The 14,782-nt window shown below is 41.5% G+C and overlaps 1 protein-coding gene across 1 annotated transcript in view; it reads left to right on the top strand.

Moving 5' to 3' along the window:
* The window catches only part of rapgef5a (Rap guanine nucleotide exchange factor (GEF) 5a), a 63,557-nt gene extending 49,816 nt beyond the window's left edge, over positions 1-13,741 (top strand). Inside the window, exons 12-26 of the mRNA XM_033637673.2 lie at positions 1,891-1,969; positions 2,070-2,214; positions 4,894-4,985; positions 5,115-5,145; positions 5,550-5,628; positions 5,942-6,091; positions 7,131-7,228; positions 8,178-8,300; positions 8,726-8,904; positions 9,020-9,110; positions 9,189-9,239; positions 9,400-9,487; positions 9,596-9,660; positions 11,711-11,765; positions 13,484-13,741. Coding sequence (XP_033493564.1) covers positions 1,891-1,969; positions 2,070-2,214; positions 4,894-4,985; positions 5,115-5,145; positions 5,550-5,628; positions 5,942-6,091; positions 7,131-7,228; positions 8,178-8,300; positions 8,726-8,904; positions 9,020-9,110; positions 9,189-9,239; positions 9,400-9,487; positions 9,596-9,660; positions 11,711-11,765; positions 13,484-13,602 — 1,445 coding nt within the window. The 3' untranslated portion in view covers positions 13,603-13,741. The remainder of the gene's footprint in view (positions 1-1,890; positions 1,970-2,069; positions 2,215-4,893; positions 4,986-5,114; positions 5,146-5,549; positions 5,629-5,941; positions 6,092-7,130; positions 7,229-8,177; positions 8,301-8,725; positions 8,905-9,019; positions 9,111-9,188; positions 9,240-9,399; positions 9,488-9,595; positions 9,661-11,710; positions 11,766-13,483) is intronic.
* Positions 13,742-14,782: the final 1,041 nt, after the last annotated feature.

The following is a 14,782-nucleotide window of genomic DNA, read 5'->3' as shown; positions in this document are numbered from 1 at the left end:
CATACACTAGCTTTTAAATCAGGGGGTGCCGTATCCGTCTGTGGTTACTCAAGCTAACCCATTATGGGATATTCATGTTGGCGAAGTGTCCAGCGTTTGCATACTGTAATATTTCACTGCAAGTTATATGGTTTCATACTAAGGTTTTGGACACACTAAAACTTAAAACATATCTGGCAATTCAAGGTGTTTTCACATATAGTTATTTTTAAACAAACTGAACTCAATCCTCTTAACGTGCACCAAAAAGTGGACCAACAGAAAAGGGACTCAGGTCAACTTCAGCTCTGACGGGCCCTCAGTCCTCAGTTCACACTATAGCCTGTATGTAATATATATTGACACAGTTTATTTTTGTTTACTTTGACGTGGCACTGCAGTGTGGTTATGAAGCCCCTCACTTTCAGATGAACTTAAAGAGTAGAGTTAAAGAGGTTTAGAGTTAAACCTTAGCGTTTCTCTGCTGTAGACTGTTGCCGTTTGATGTGTTCTACATTCCACATCTGGAGACGTGCAGTATCTTCCGTGGACCAAACTACTCCTCATCCTGCATCTTCGCAAGCGTTACAGGCCGATGTGGTTTTGACTTTTTTTCAAGTGTCCCAGTGCAACAGCATGTGATCGAGAGGGCTGAATACAATGGCAAAGAGCAAAGAGAGCCTGGAGCGCTTTGTGTTCACAAGGCGTAGATTAAGCGAACAGCACCGCTGACTTGAAGCCAGCCATACTCAGACCAGCTCGGGGTCTGAGTTCTCTAGGAGTGTTCACATATGTGCAAAAAATGAGTCCGTTTAGAGGGCTGATTAGGGCCAGGTGTGAAAACACTGTAAGATAAATGTTTCATGGTCTTTATATTTTAGAGTTAACTGCATTAATTGATGAATTAATAATTTAGAAAGCACCTTACAGTGTCATGTCTGTATAAGAATGACAAAATGTGGGGTAGGTGGAGAACAATACTGTTTTGTTATGAATGTTATGTGTCGCTAGCTTGAGCAGCGGATTTGTTGTATGTTGTCTGATTGCTGCTCTGCTCCCTTAATGTTAGTCTCTGTGTGATGATGTAGAAAGTATTCACAGTATACTTAACGTTTGTCTTGCAAATGCAGTTATGTAGAATATTAAATATAAACATGCTTGCAACCGCTGCCTTTTGTGAAGATGGATTACTAGATAGGCTAACAGTAGCATGTCCATATTGTAGACTGTGCGGGTGCTGCAATGCTCTTGTGGTTGAATTCAGCCTCTATGGTTCTGTCAACAGCATGTTAATAACTAACATTGAGATAAGTGATATTTGACATTTGTTTGCGATCAATTTTTTTCACCTTTTTAAGTTGCTATGGCGAGTGTCTTAGCAAAGAGACGCACATATTCACATCCAACAGACATGGAGCAACATTAGCATTCATCATTAGTCCTCTGTCTGTCCACCTGATGAATGTAAGCCCAACATTCACTCTGCTTTTAGCTCTGTTTTTGGTCACCACCGACTCCTGAGGGAAATATCTGGCTCTTTAGCTGCTAGATGCTCCACTATTTTCACAAGCTAGTTGCTAACTTTGTCCATCAGCAGTCCCTTTTCACATTGCACAGTCATGTGATCCACTGTTGATACACAGTGATTGATTATCATGACTTAAAAGCTACGAAGGACCAAACGAGGGGAAAATGGGAAGGGTCATTCTTGAAGTTGAGGGGTTAAAGCCTACTTTTAATGTGTTACACATGGAGGGTACATTTATCAATAGATAATGTTGAGTGAGGAAATCAGAAGTGAAGAATGGGGGAAACCAAAGGAGGCTTTTCACATCTTAATTCAGAGATAAGTCGACCACTTTGCCAGTGAAGGCCTTGGAAGTGACTGATGATATGTTTCCTTTGTTTCAGAAATGCTGCTGGATGACTTCCTGTTGACCTATCTGGTGTTCATGTCCACTAACGACCTCTGTCAGGCTCTGCTGGGACAATATCCTTACTGGCAAACACACTCGTGTAATCTCACACACACACACACTAATCCTTTCAGCCTCTGCACTGTTCTTCGTTGTCTCCTTGACCGCTCTCACCTATAGCAGCGCCCGCTGCAGGGGCCAGGAGGAGGGCAAAGACGCTCTCTTCAGGAAGCGTAAGGTACTGCAGCTGGTCGCCCACTGGAGCAGGCTCTACAAGGACTTCCTGAAGGAAGAGGAGCACGTCAGGAGCTTTATGAAGGTACGGCACTACTCGTAACTAAAAATCTTTCTTTTCTCCTCACCATGTCTTCTATTTCAACGATTTAATGAGTTTGATCCTCTGGTGTCCTTTCACACGTGTCACTGAAGAACATAAGAAGCCTCATTCATCTTCATTTGTCTCTTTGTCTCATTCTAAAATGGGGTTGTCCTTTGTTAAGTTCTGCGTGACAGGACATCAAGCATTTTGTGGAAACAGAGCTGAAAAGTGTGTGTGTGTGTGTTTGATCTTTTTGTTTGCTGGATGTCGGTTAAACTGTACTTTGTTTCAGCTGTCTCCCACGGGGGAACCTCGCTGATGATTTTATCTCATCTTTCTGATGAAGCAGACTAATAAGAAAGGAAAAAAATACACTTCATGATGAATCATACAAATAATGAGGGATATTATCATAATATGTGGCTGTATGTTTTTTTCAAATAGTAGTACACATTGACGAAGAGAATAATTCACATCTATCTAATGACAAGTAACATATAAAATTATCAAATCTTTAATTTCACCACCACTTATCATTTGTACAAAACACAGTGTCATCCGCAGGAAATCACGGACACTGAAGACACACACATACAGATTCTTAGTGTCACATTTCTCACGACAAATGCTGCTGGTACCCACTGTGTTCCTGTTATATTTTCACATGGTCGGCTGAATTGGATTTGAATCCCTGTGACGACCGTGACACCGAGAGAGAAACAAACACACGCAACACGATCACATGTGTGCTCGTCCACACGCTCACCCGCAACAAGCGCACGCACTCACCAATCACTTGTCCCTCCGTAACCTGCCGGCTCCGCTGCTCGGTGCCGGGTTACCATGGAAACCAAAGTGCGAGGGTTGGCATGGGTATAATCTCATATGGAGTGCGTAACCCAGGTGATAGTTGCCTAGTAACAGAGGAATGAGAGGGGAATTGGGATGGGAGGCTACGGTGGGTCAATGACAGCGATAAGCAGGTGTTTGGAGACGTGTGTGTGTCTGTGTCTGTGTGTGTGTGCGCGAGTGTGGATCCTTGCAAGTTGTTACTGTTACTGCCTCCTGAGCTTTCATGCTACTTACTAATTCTCTGCCAAGCACGCACACAGCCAGGCACACACAGACACCACAGAGCGTGCCTAGTCACTCATTTAAGTACAAGGTACAGAATTTGTCTGATGTTTCTTTAATGTAATCTGCCTACGCAGCATAATTTACACTTGATGGTACTCAGTAAATGAGCTGAGCAAACTGTAATGTTAGAGCCAGGTGATTTTGTTGGTTCAAATCATCCTCATGAACCTCGGTTGCATGTCAGACCTCCTTTATGGGAAGTAGTTTTTCCTGACGTTGGGTATGTTTACGTGCACTCTACTATTCCACTATTATTTCGAATAGGACAATTAAGATGCGGTATATGCTGGTATTATTTGGATTTTAGGAGTATTCTTTGGACAAGTATACAGCACACTCTGAATATGAGTCGCAACCTGAGTTTTTGCTGCAGTTTGCACCACACAACCTCTTGCCTGTTTACGGTCAGCTCTGTGCATTGTCATGGATTTGTTGTACACAAACCAACAAGCCAGCAGTTTGGAAAGGCTGTGGGATAGAGATGCATGTGCAAATGAAAAGCCTGCAGGAAGGAAAAAAGTTAAAAAACACCTGCTTTTAACCATTATGAGAGACTTGGATATCAACAGGTTTTGGGATATCTGCAAATATAACAGTGCCAACATTTTGAAGGTGGTTAAAGAAGTGAAAAAGGGAGGCCGTCTGACAACTCTGCCACCAGTGGAAAACTTTTTTTATTGTTTATTTATTTGCACATATAAATGGAACAAATTATAGATTCAGTACAAATCACTCTATATAAAGAGTAGGTCAGCAAAACCTGAGGAGGGCTCGACCCCATCCTGACCTTGTTTAGTCAAGGAAAATGAATAATGTACATCTTATGGGATAAAGAGTAAATAAATAATAAATAAAATAAGGTTAAATAAGAGAAAAAAATGAAATAGGAAAATAAAAATCAAACGGAACGAAATAATTTCAACAAAATAATTGTACCACGATCGACTAGTCCCAGTAAACTGTCAAACATAGTGTCAAAATTGTTTCATCAATAATCATCAATAATCTGCTGTCTGCAAGATGATTAGGAAGTTCATCCCACAATGTGATCCCTTAGTATTTTAAAGTGTTTTGCCCTCTTTGAAAAAAATCCTGGCGCAAGTGACAGCTGTTCCACTTTTCTGTAGTTTGACGTGTAGTTTCCACCTAAATTACAAAACAAAAAAAATTCTCATTCGCCTCTGTTATGAATAGTTTTGTTTTGAGATTTATTCCACCTGCTGCTAAGAATTAAGATGAAAGGGATTTCATTTATGATGCTCAAAGCATTGGAGTATGATTTGGGACTTATGCCCTATCCTACAGGTGGGTGTAGATTGTTGTAACGGGCAGCTAATCAGATATCTGTTTAATATGGAGCCAATGTACAATGTTGCTCAGAGACCGAGCCAGGTGGATAGCAGTGTTAGAGTCTGAGAACATCCAAAGACCAAAGACTAAAGCATTCTTGCTGCCAGTTACCAGCCTTCCTGGTGGACCAAACAAAAACAATATTTAACCATCAATCAACAAGTGCTAACATGTTCCTCTGTTCTCTGTTAGACCCTGTACAGGTGTGTTTTAGAGGATCTGTATGAGTTCCCCACGCTGGAGAAAGACCTGAAGGAGTTCCAGAAACTTCTGCGTCGTAGACAGTAAGTGTGCACAAGGAGTTTGTTCTCTGTATCAAATATGACTAGTCATTACTGTATGCTTTTTAATTCATTATTTTTCTGTGCCCACCTGTTTTCCCCCTCATCGTTGTGCTTGTTTCTCTCCTGTAGCACGGTCGATGACTGCCCTCCAAACCAAAAGGTAAGCTAGAGAGACACTGCACGACACTGTCAGCTACATTTTACTGCATTCAAATGCTTTAATGGCATACATAAAAATATAATTTGGTGTGCAGTGATATGATTTTTTTCAAAGCCAACAAATGTTCTTGTTTGTGTCAGCCAATGTTAAGTAACAACACCACTACTTAAATTACTCATTCAAGCCAAAAGTATACGGTGCACAGACAGTCTATGGGACTAACTAGCTTACTGCTACTTCCGCTATCTCACTGGAAGTTGCGTCCATAATGATTTCTACAGTAGTGCCCTCAGGAATAAGGTGGATAGGAGCTGACACAGGTGTTATCAGTGCATCACTATATTCAGTGAAGTATAGACACAGCATTATACATCTCCATTTTTCTTCTGCTCCTTCTCTGTCAGAGTAAACAAATGTATCAGCAGCTGAGTTTGAAGGAAAACTGTTTGCCACTCCGAAGTCCACCGCCTGATACTAGAGAGGGTGAGTAACAGACACTAAAACATGCACGCACACAACACGCTGTCCGGGACTGTTCACAATCACGCTTAATGACAGCCTGTGAGTTTTAATTTCAATGTGCAGATGCAAATTGCTGAAATACAGCGTGCTCAGTTTCTTTGTCTGCTTGAGTACTTGACAAAATTAACCCAACTCTCTCTGTAAATACTTAAGAATTTCTGCATCTGCTTGATTATGATTTTACAGTATTTCAGTATTTTTATTTTAGCTATTTACACTTTTACAGTATATGTGCAGCACATTAACCGCTCTGTGAACATTGTCTGTCTTCCAGTGATTTGTTGCGTGTACGTGAGTGCTGACTCCTACCTGAGTGTCCACACACACCCCTCACTGGAGGCCCATGAGCTGCTAAGGATTGTGAGTCTGAAGATGGACAGAGCAGAGGAGGACATGGTTCTTGCTGTGGCGTCGCACAGTGGAGGTACACGGACAAACACACAAAGAAATACACGACCTTGTTTAGGCTGGTTTGGTCAGGTTTTCATTCCTACCTTGGAGTGTCATAAACTGGATCTTTCAAGCACAGACTATTTAACTATTTATTTTTCACACTTAGCTATAATAACCATTTCTACATTACTTTCAGCTATTTCAGTTAACTAACTCTTATTAGTTACAACACAACATGATCTCATCCCTAATGTTACATGTCATATTTTACCACATGGGCAGACACCCTGCAGCAGTGGTTAATACAACTATTTTAACCGTGTTTGGTTACTTATAGTGAACGTTAATATTTGAATTGTTTGTTCAGTGCTTTAAAATAATGTTAGCCTACTGTACTGTTTGAACTGATTTTTCATTTCTTGTAGCCAATGTTACTGTTTTGACTGTTTATATGCTCATTTTAGTTGACGTTAACTATTTCAACTGTTTATTCGTTACTTTTAGTTAATGTTAATAATTCTTTCATTTTAATTTTTTAATTAGATTTTATATACTTTATTAATCCTCAAGGGAAAATTCAATTTCTTCACTCTGTTGTCATGCACACACACACACACATGCACAAACAGGACCTATACATGCATTAAATGGAGAGATGTCAGAGTGAGGGGACTGCCCTGGACAGGCACCCAGAGCGGTTGGGGGTTTGGTGCCGTGCTCAGGGGCACCTCAGCAGTGCCCAGGAGGGGAACTGGCACCTCTCCAGCTACCCGTCCACACTCCATATTTGGTCCGGTCCCTATGGACTGAGCTACTGCCGCCCTTAATTACCTTTTTTTACTTACTTTTTTAATAGCTAACTTTTTCAATCACTTATCCATTACATAGCTTTTTATTTTTAATTAGTTGCACTACTCCACAGTCTTTTTCCATGTACCTCTGTGGCAATTGCAACACTGGGAAACAAGTACCCCTGGTTGAGAGTCACTGCTCCACACTCTTGGCTCTAAATTGTTATCAACATTCATGTCTTTCTCTCTTTGTTTTTCTCCTTCTGTGTGTCTCTGCAGAGCGGAGGGTGTTACAGCCCAGTGACTGTGTGTACTCAGAGTCTATGACCCCACAGGGAAAGCTTGTGGCCTGTCGCAGGGATCTCACAGAGATTCTGGTGTGTAAATGCTGCTCTGTTAACACTTAATCTCAATTTTTCACAAGCATTAATCGAAGCTAAAGATGCAGCTTGCAGGTTTAAAGCAAACCACGACCTCTCAAATGTGATTATTGGGGGCATTTGCTGCCTCTAATATTGTTCCTAGCCTCTCTATCATCTTCTGACTAAATCAGGCATGAAAATAAATATTCTAAATCCCAGAGTGACATATTTTTACAGTGTTACGATGAGTCATGCATCATAAGCAAGCTGGAAGAACTCAGGTCAGGTTATTGTCGTTAACTCTGACTCAATAGGAGAGAAAAGGTGTGAGCCACAATTGTTCTGTTGTTACCCAACCATGACAGCAGGATTTGAAAGTGCTGTATCAGGGCTCAGTGTTGTTCTGTAATGGCATGTTTTTTCTTCCTGTGGAGCTTCAGTGTGAATCATTAAATAATTTAGCAATATTGGGCATTTTAGAAATCATAGTTTGAAGGATTTTGGTTTCTTTGGGGTAAATTTTTTTAGCAGCCTATCATTGACAAACGAGGTGCTCTACATTAGATTGATTTATCTACTGCCCAACTTACAGGCTGGTAAGGCATACTCAGTTTTTATTACACATATTGTCTGTCAGGCTGCTGTAACCAGAGCTAGACAGAACAATAGTGTTACAGGAATCACTGCTCCCTTCTCAGCTTTCAGTGCTGATTGTAGGCAGGAGGTAATTGCTCTAATAGCTCTGAGCTGTATTGTTTCCTTTGAATGTTGTGATGTTTGAATCCCCCCACAGCCTTGTTGTTCTGTAAGTTATTATGAAGATGATATATTGTTGCTATTGTTAAGCTTTTTTGAGACAGCTCTATTCCAGTCGATAGATAGCACCTGTGTGTATGTACAGGGTGTGCTATATTTTTGTGTATACCTTACCTTTCTGTGCACTAATTTTACTTTGTGTGAACAGCCTCCTTTAACAGACAGTGCTGAGCTAAGCAGGAGACCGGTGCGACTCTTAGGTATTAACACCTGGGACGTGGCAGCTGCTCTGACACACCTGGACTGGAGCCTTTTCAAATCCATCCACGAGGTACACACACACACTCAAATATATGCATGAAGGGTGTGCACATAGTTTATAATAAATTCATATTCATGACAGAGATTGCTGGAACATAAGCATTAAAGATGCAAATGCTCTACAAGACTTGCTGGATCATGAGTACAGAAAGTCGTCTTGCAGCTGAGCGGCTGTCAGGAAAAGCTGAATATTTGTTGTGAAGACGCCGCAGATGAAGAGGCACAGGCTGCATCTTACACTTTCTGTATCTTTAGGAAATCTAGACAATGTTTTCCCATTTTTAAATATGTGAGCTTTTGTTGCTTTTCTCTGTTTTTATATGATCGTAAATTGATATTTTCGGCTGGGTTTGGACTGTTGGTTGGCCAAAAGGTGTACCTGTTTTTGGACATTTTTGGATTTCCACTCACGCTCTTCCCTCCCTCCACACGCAGCAAGAGCTGGTGTACTACACCCTTAGCCGTGCTCCTGGCACCGGCCACACGGTGGCGCTCTCAGTCCTGCTCCAGCGCTGTAACGAGGTCCAGCAGTGGGTCATGTCCGAGGTGCTCATGTGCGTATCACTCAACAAGAGAGTGCAGCTGCTAAAAAAGTTCATCAAGATCGCAGCTCAGTAAGAACACATGCACTTTTTTTGAGAAATATACACAAATAAACCTGCATGTATCAAAAACATCAAGGCTCGTGTGCACTGATACAAGTTATTCTACATTTATGTGTATCTGCAGTTGTAAAGCCCAAAGAAATTTGAACTCTGCATTTGCCATCATCATGGGTCTCAACACAGCAGCTGTCAGCCGACTCAACCAAACCTGGGAGGTAAGCATATGTGTTTTAGCATTTAGTGAACTTATACACTTGTTTTAAATCGAATTCTGACCAAACTCTTATCTTTAGAAATGTCCAGGGAAGTTCAAGAAACTTTTCTCAGAATTGGAGCTCATAACGGTGAGTTTTACTCAACAGCAACAGAGATAGGTGCAAAACTTGAACTATGAACTATGATCCTTTTTTAGCTTGATAATCAAATCTTAAAATCTCCTCTCCTTCTCTGATCCTTTCTTCTCATTCTGTTTTCTCTCTTTCTCCACCTCTTGTCTTTGTTCAGGATCCATCTCTGAACCACAAAGCCTACAGGGAAGCCTTCAAGAAGATGAAGCCTCCCAAGATCCCTTTCATGCCTCTTCTCTTGAAAGGTATCATCTCCGACCCCTACACACACACACACACACACACACACACACACACACTTTATTGCTTTTGGTGAACAAATCAATAGTAATGAACTTGTCCTTTGCTCTTAGATATCACCTTTATCCACGAAGGAAATAAAACCTTCCACGACAACCTGGTCAACTTTGAGAAGCTGGTGAGTTGAGTCACTTTCTAAAGACGTCCATTGTTTGAGTTTGTGTTTCAAAATGTCACACAGCAAAGACAACATATTAAATGAGGCGATTGTTCAAATTTTCATCTCGTAACTACATTTATCACAAAACAGGATTCGTCAACAGGTGATTGATCGATCACATTAATAGTAAATGCAGTAACTGATATAGCCCTCATTTACAATTTGCCTCTAATTCACCCATCCACACACACGGATGGCAGCGACCTAACGTGCAAGGTGCTGGTCTTATCAGTGAGAGCAGTTTGCCCAAGGGCACTTTGATATGTGGATATGTGGACAGGAGGAGCTGGGGATCCAACTGCCAACCCAGTGACTAGGGGTGACCAGCTCTACCTACTGAGCCACAGCTGCTCCCAATCATACGTTTGTTTCTCAGTAATTAATCAGAGCAGCATGTCGCCAACAAGGAACAGAAAGAAGAAAAAAACAATTTGATTTCTTTTTTTATTTTTACAAGAAAGAGAAGAAACAAACGGCCTCATCAGTCACAATCAGATGCTGACATGTTAGCAACTAAACTCACCGCTGCACTGCGAGTCAGACACAGGCTGGCGTTAGTAGATAACCACAAGTTTGGCACACATTAACCATAGGTGCAGTTTGAACTTTAAGGTTGGGCGTTCACTACAAAATAAGTCTTGAGGAATGTAATACGTACAACAGAGGCTTTATTTACAGGAGAATTAATAATCAGATTACCAGCAGGTGCATTTTCATATCTCCACTAATACACTGAGCACTACCATAGAAACCAAACTTGCACAAACTAAAAACATGACAGTAAACCAGATACAGATCCCAGCTATTAGCATTTCTGCAGAGATGTGTGTCGCAGACTTGTTGATGGACCTATCCCATGGTGTCTAATATGACCAGTAGGCTATGGATGCTGTGTACATTAAATACGGTGTTCGGACTGTGGGGTGTGTTCCTAAAAAGTCACTCTGAGCGCCTGGCACACTCTGGCACAAACTAGACCATTTGTAAATTAAGAGTGCTGTCAGAATACACCATTTGGTTATTCAGAGCACCATGGTTATTCAGAGCACCGCATTTTCAGTGTGGCAGAGTGTACTTGGGGCACTCTGTGTGAGGAGATGGTGAAGCAGAACACCAAGCACAGTGAATGTGCTTATCTTAACTCTATCTTAATTTATATAGAAATAGAAAGCTTTATTTCTTCAACAGATTGTATGTATGGACGCACCCATGGCTGCCAGCTAAGGGAAGCAGGGGCTGTCTGTCTCAACACAAGGACTTAAGTTACTTTTAAGTTAACAAAAAGACTCTTTCTTATTCTGTCAGTAAGAGGACACAAAAAGGTTGATATTGTTATTTATTTATTATATGTGTTATTAAAAAATACAGATTAGATTTAAATCCCTACATGCATTTTTTTGCTGCAGCCACTAGGGGGTTTATTGAACACCCTGAACCAACACAAACTGCACCTGTGCATTTTACCCAACAGAGTCTGGCAAAGTAATTATTGTTATTTATATTAATCGAAATCATAATGCTGCAGAGAGAATTTAACAGCAGCCACCTTGTTCGAACTCCTTGTCGTCTTTAGTAAAACTAAATTGGAGATAATAAAATCTGTGTGAAGAGTGGTGCTTTAAATGATCACTGCCCCCTTTAACTACAATCACCCCTGGGTGGTTGGAGGAGGAGGGCGAGCGTTGAATACCTGCACATTATCGACAAAACAAGATTACTGGCTAGCTCTACTCAGTCCTGGTCAGTAAAAAGCAGAATTAAATTAGTGGAAAGGTGGTGAATCTGTCAGGCCTGAGAGTAGAAAACTCTATCAGAAGGCAGTGGCCTTTGAAAGAGGAGTCAGATTAACAACTTGACTGATTGATTGAATGACCGAAACCTTTATTTACAGAGGCCAAATTCTCTGAGACCAAGCTGTGTTTTGCATTTCACCTCAACACACCATCACTATTAGATCTCGACTGTTTGGTATTGCACTGATGCAACGTGTCTTCTCCTAAACCAACAGCATATGATCGCAGACACAGTGAGGATGATTCGCCACTGCCAGAGCGACCAGCCAGGTGAGTCCTCCCACTTCAGAGTGAATTCTGTTGCAATGATGTGAACATCACAAATTATAAGACAGGCTTACTGTACAGGGGCTCTACAGGCTCATAGTCTCCCCTCTTGTGACAAACTGTTAGGTTTGGGTGCACAGCTCTTTCATTTTAATTCTGATATATTGTACATATTTTCTACCTAAAGCACTCTTTCCTTTTTTTTGTGGTAATTTTCTTTCATTCTATATTTATGCTTCTTGATTTTTGCAATACTTGCTTTTAATTTTATGCCTCCGCACCGGTGACAGCCTTGGCCAAAGGCACTATGTTTTCAGGTTGTCCATGTGTCCGCCTTAAGGACAAAGGATAACCTAATTACATTTTGTGGTCAAAGGTCAAGGTCACTACGATTTATGTCCGTAACATTCTCGATGAACTGTTGAGATTTTGGTGGTCAAAGTTTCCTGTGACCTCACAAAACATGTTTGCCCTAACCCAAGAATTCAATAACAATAACAATAACTAGTTATGACTAAATTTCACCCAAATGTCTAATAGGATAAAATGATGAAGTTGTGACATTTTATATCCAGAAAGTCAGAGGTCAACGTCACTCTGACATCATAATGTTCGGCAATAAAACCAGTATTCAACATCTTAAAGGGATAGTGCACCCAAAAATGAAAATTCAGCCATTATCTACTCACCCATATGCCAATGGAGGCTCAGGTGAAGTTTTAGAGTCTTCACATCACTTGCGGAGATCCAAGGGGAGAGGAGGTAACAGCACAACTGCACCTAATGGAGGCTTACGGCGCCCCAGATTCAAACGTCCAAAAACACATAATTGAAACCACAAAATATCTCCATACTGCTCGTCCGTAGTGATCCAGGTGTCCTGAAGCCCCGACATAAAAAGTTGTTTGGAAAAACGCCATTTGAACTCTGTTTTTAGCCTCATTGTAGAATTTGAATCTGGGGCACCATAAGCCTCCATTAGATGCAGTTGTGCTGCTACCCCCTCTCCCCTTGGATCTCCGCAGATGTTGTGAGGACTCTAAAACTTCACCTGAGCCTCCCTCGGCATATGGGTGAGTAGATAATGGCTGAATTTTCATTTTTGGGTGCACTGTCCCTTTAAGTCAGGAACAGAAGGAGAGACATTTGGTCACATACTAAACTGGTGACAGTAATCTTGGGTGTCCACCTTGAAACTATGCTGATTGCACAGATCTGTTGTGCTGCCAAGTTGAAGATGTGTTTGAAGCATCAATGTTTTAAATTTTGTAGCATCTTTGCAGCAACATCCACATTTAAAGCATTGCTTACTGTCATGGCTACATATGAGTCTGATAAACGTGGATGAAAAGTGCAACTTGACTGGTTGGCGGAGGCTTTCAACCACTAGGTGGTATCTCCAGTTCATTTTGTCTTACTATGGTATGCACCAATACACCAAGACAGATTGCTTGCAATAAACCAGATTCTGACTGAAGTATTGGTGGATCCACTTGTTGTGAGGGCTGTACCGCCACCTGCAGCTGAGTTTGTGTACTGCACCTGTACCACTCCGTTTTCTCTTACAGTTTCTAAGCAACCATTTCCAGACAGCCTTTTACTCTCTTTATATGGCCATAATACAGTCTGTGTTTGTTCCAAATGTGTGTGAACGTGTGTTTTCCAGCAGAGAAAACTCTTCTATGTGTGACTAATGTGCGTGTTTTATGTCTGTCTCTTAGGCAACGAGGTAATCGGGGTCGACAGTGCGGAGTTGAGGGCAAGTGTTCAATACCTGCACATTATCGACAATCAACAGACGCTTTTCGAACTGTCACACAAGCTGGAGCCACGTGCTTAAAGACGCACACACACACACACACACACACACACGTACCCTCATAGACACACATACACAAACACACTGGACACCGCGCAGTGGAAATGCGAGCACCGAGTATGTGTGACGCTTTGCACAGCAGAATGCCACACACTCACACATACACCGCAACAAAATCACACCACCAGCAGTGGTGCCAAGTGGACAATAAGGTGCCATGTGTTTTGAGGAAACCCACGAAGACACAGAGCTGCCTGTTCTCTAAAGGCTTTATAACACTGAACATGTGTTTATAAAGGATTGAAGTCTGCACACGCTTTCTGAACCGTCTACAGGAGGAGATTCTGCGCAGCAAAATGGAGATTTGCCAAGCTGAGATGGAGAGAAGAGGAAGCTGTAATTAGTTTGTACAGTATCTATTGGACTGAATATGCCCCTGTTTTTGTTCTTGTGATTTTGGTTATTTATGAGCCTGTTTAGCAGGTGGAATGTTCCTTTATTTCTGTCTTTCAAGTCTCGTCCACCCCCTGGGAGGTCAACAAGGACTTGATAGCCTCTTCATCATTTCAGTTACAAACACAAAACCATCTGTAGAGGAGTTAGATGTGTTTATAACCTGATGGCCACGATCTCTGCCCCATTGATAGTCTCCTTTGAGTTCATCTGCATATCACATACCTGCCCCGTGCTGCATGTATATCCAGGATACATGCCATAGTTATTTAGGTGTATGATGTGGAGCTTTTTTTGGTTATTGTGTGGTAGCGTATTATGTAACGCAAACAGCAACCAGGGCTGAGGCAGTACAACGCTTTAATATGCCGACACATTTTCACCTTTTCTCACTGAGGCTCCGTCTGTGCGGCGCCAGCGAGTGACAAAAGGTGCAGCATTAACAGTATCTGGCATCTGAAGGAAGCATTGTGAGAGGTTTTAATTGACTGACTCTGACATTGAAAACACTAAAGCTCTCCTGAACGTGCCAGAGATCAAAAACTGTTGATGAATAGTGAACAGTTTTTGGTTCTCTGTGTTTGCAGTGTAGAGTCCTGGTTGACTTTTAGCCAAACACTCCTCATGCACTCTACTCTATGATGTTTTTGTGTGAATAGATATTGATAATTTTACATTGTATATAATATGGACCTATACATTTTTCAGTGCCAAACGTCGCATTAAGTCCTGCAGCATAGATGTACTG

Source organism: Epinephelus lanceolatus, chromosome 16 (assembly GCF_041903045.1).
Source record: "Epinephelus lanceolatus isolate andai-2023 chromosome 16, ASM4190304v1, whole genome shotgun sequence".
Taxonomy (NCBI): domain Eukaryota; kingdom Metazoa; phylum Chordata; class Actinopteri; order Perciformes; family Serranidae; genus Epinephelus; species Epinephelus lanceolatus.
This window is presented reverse-complemented; position numbering and strand designations above follow the sequence as displayed.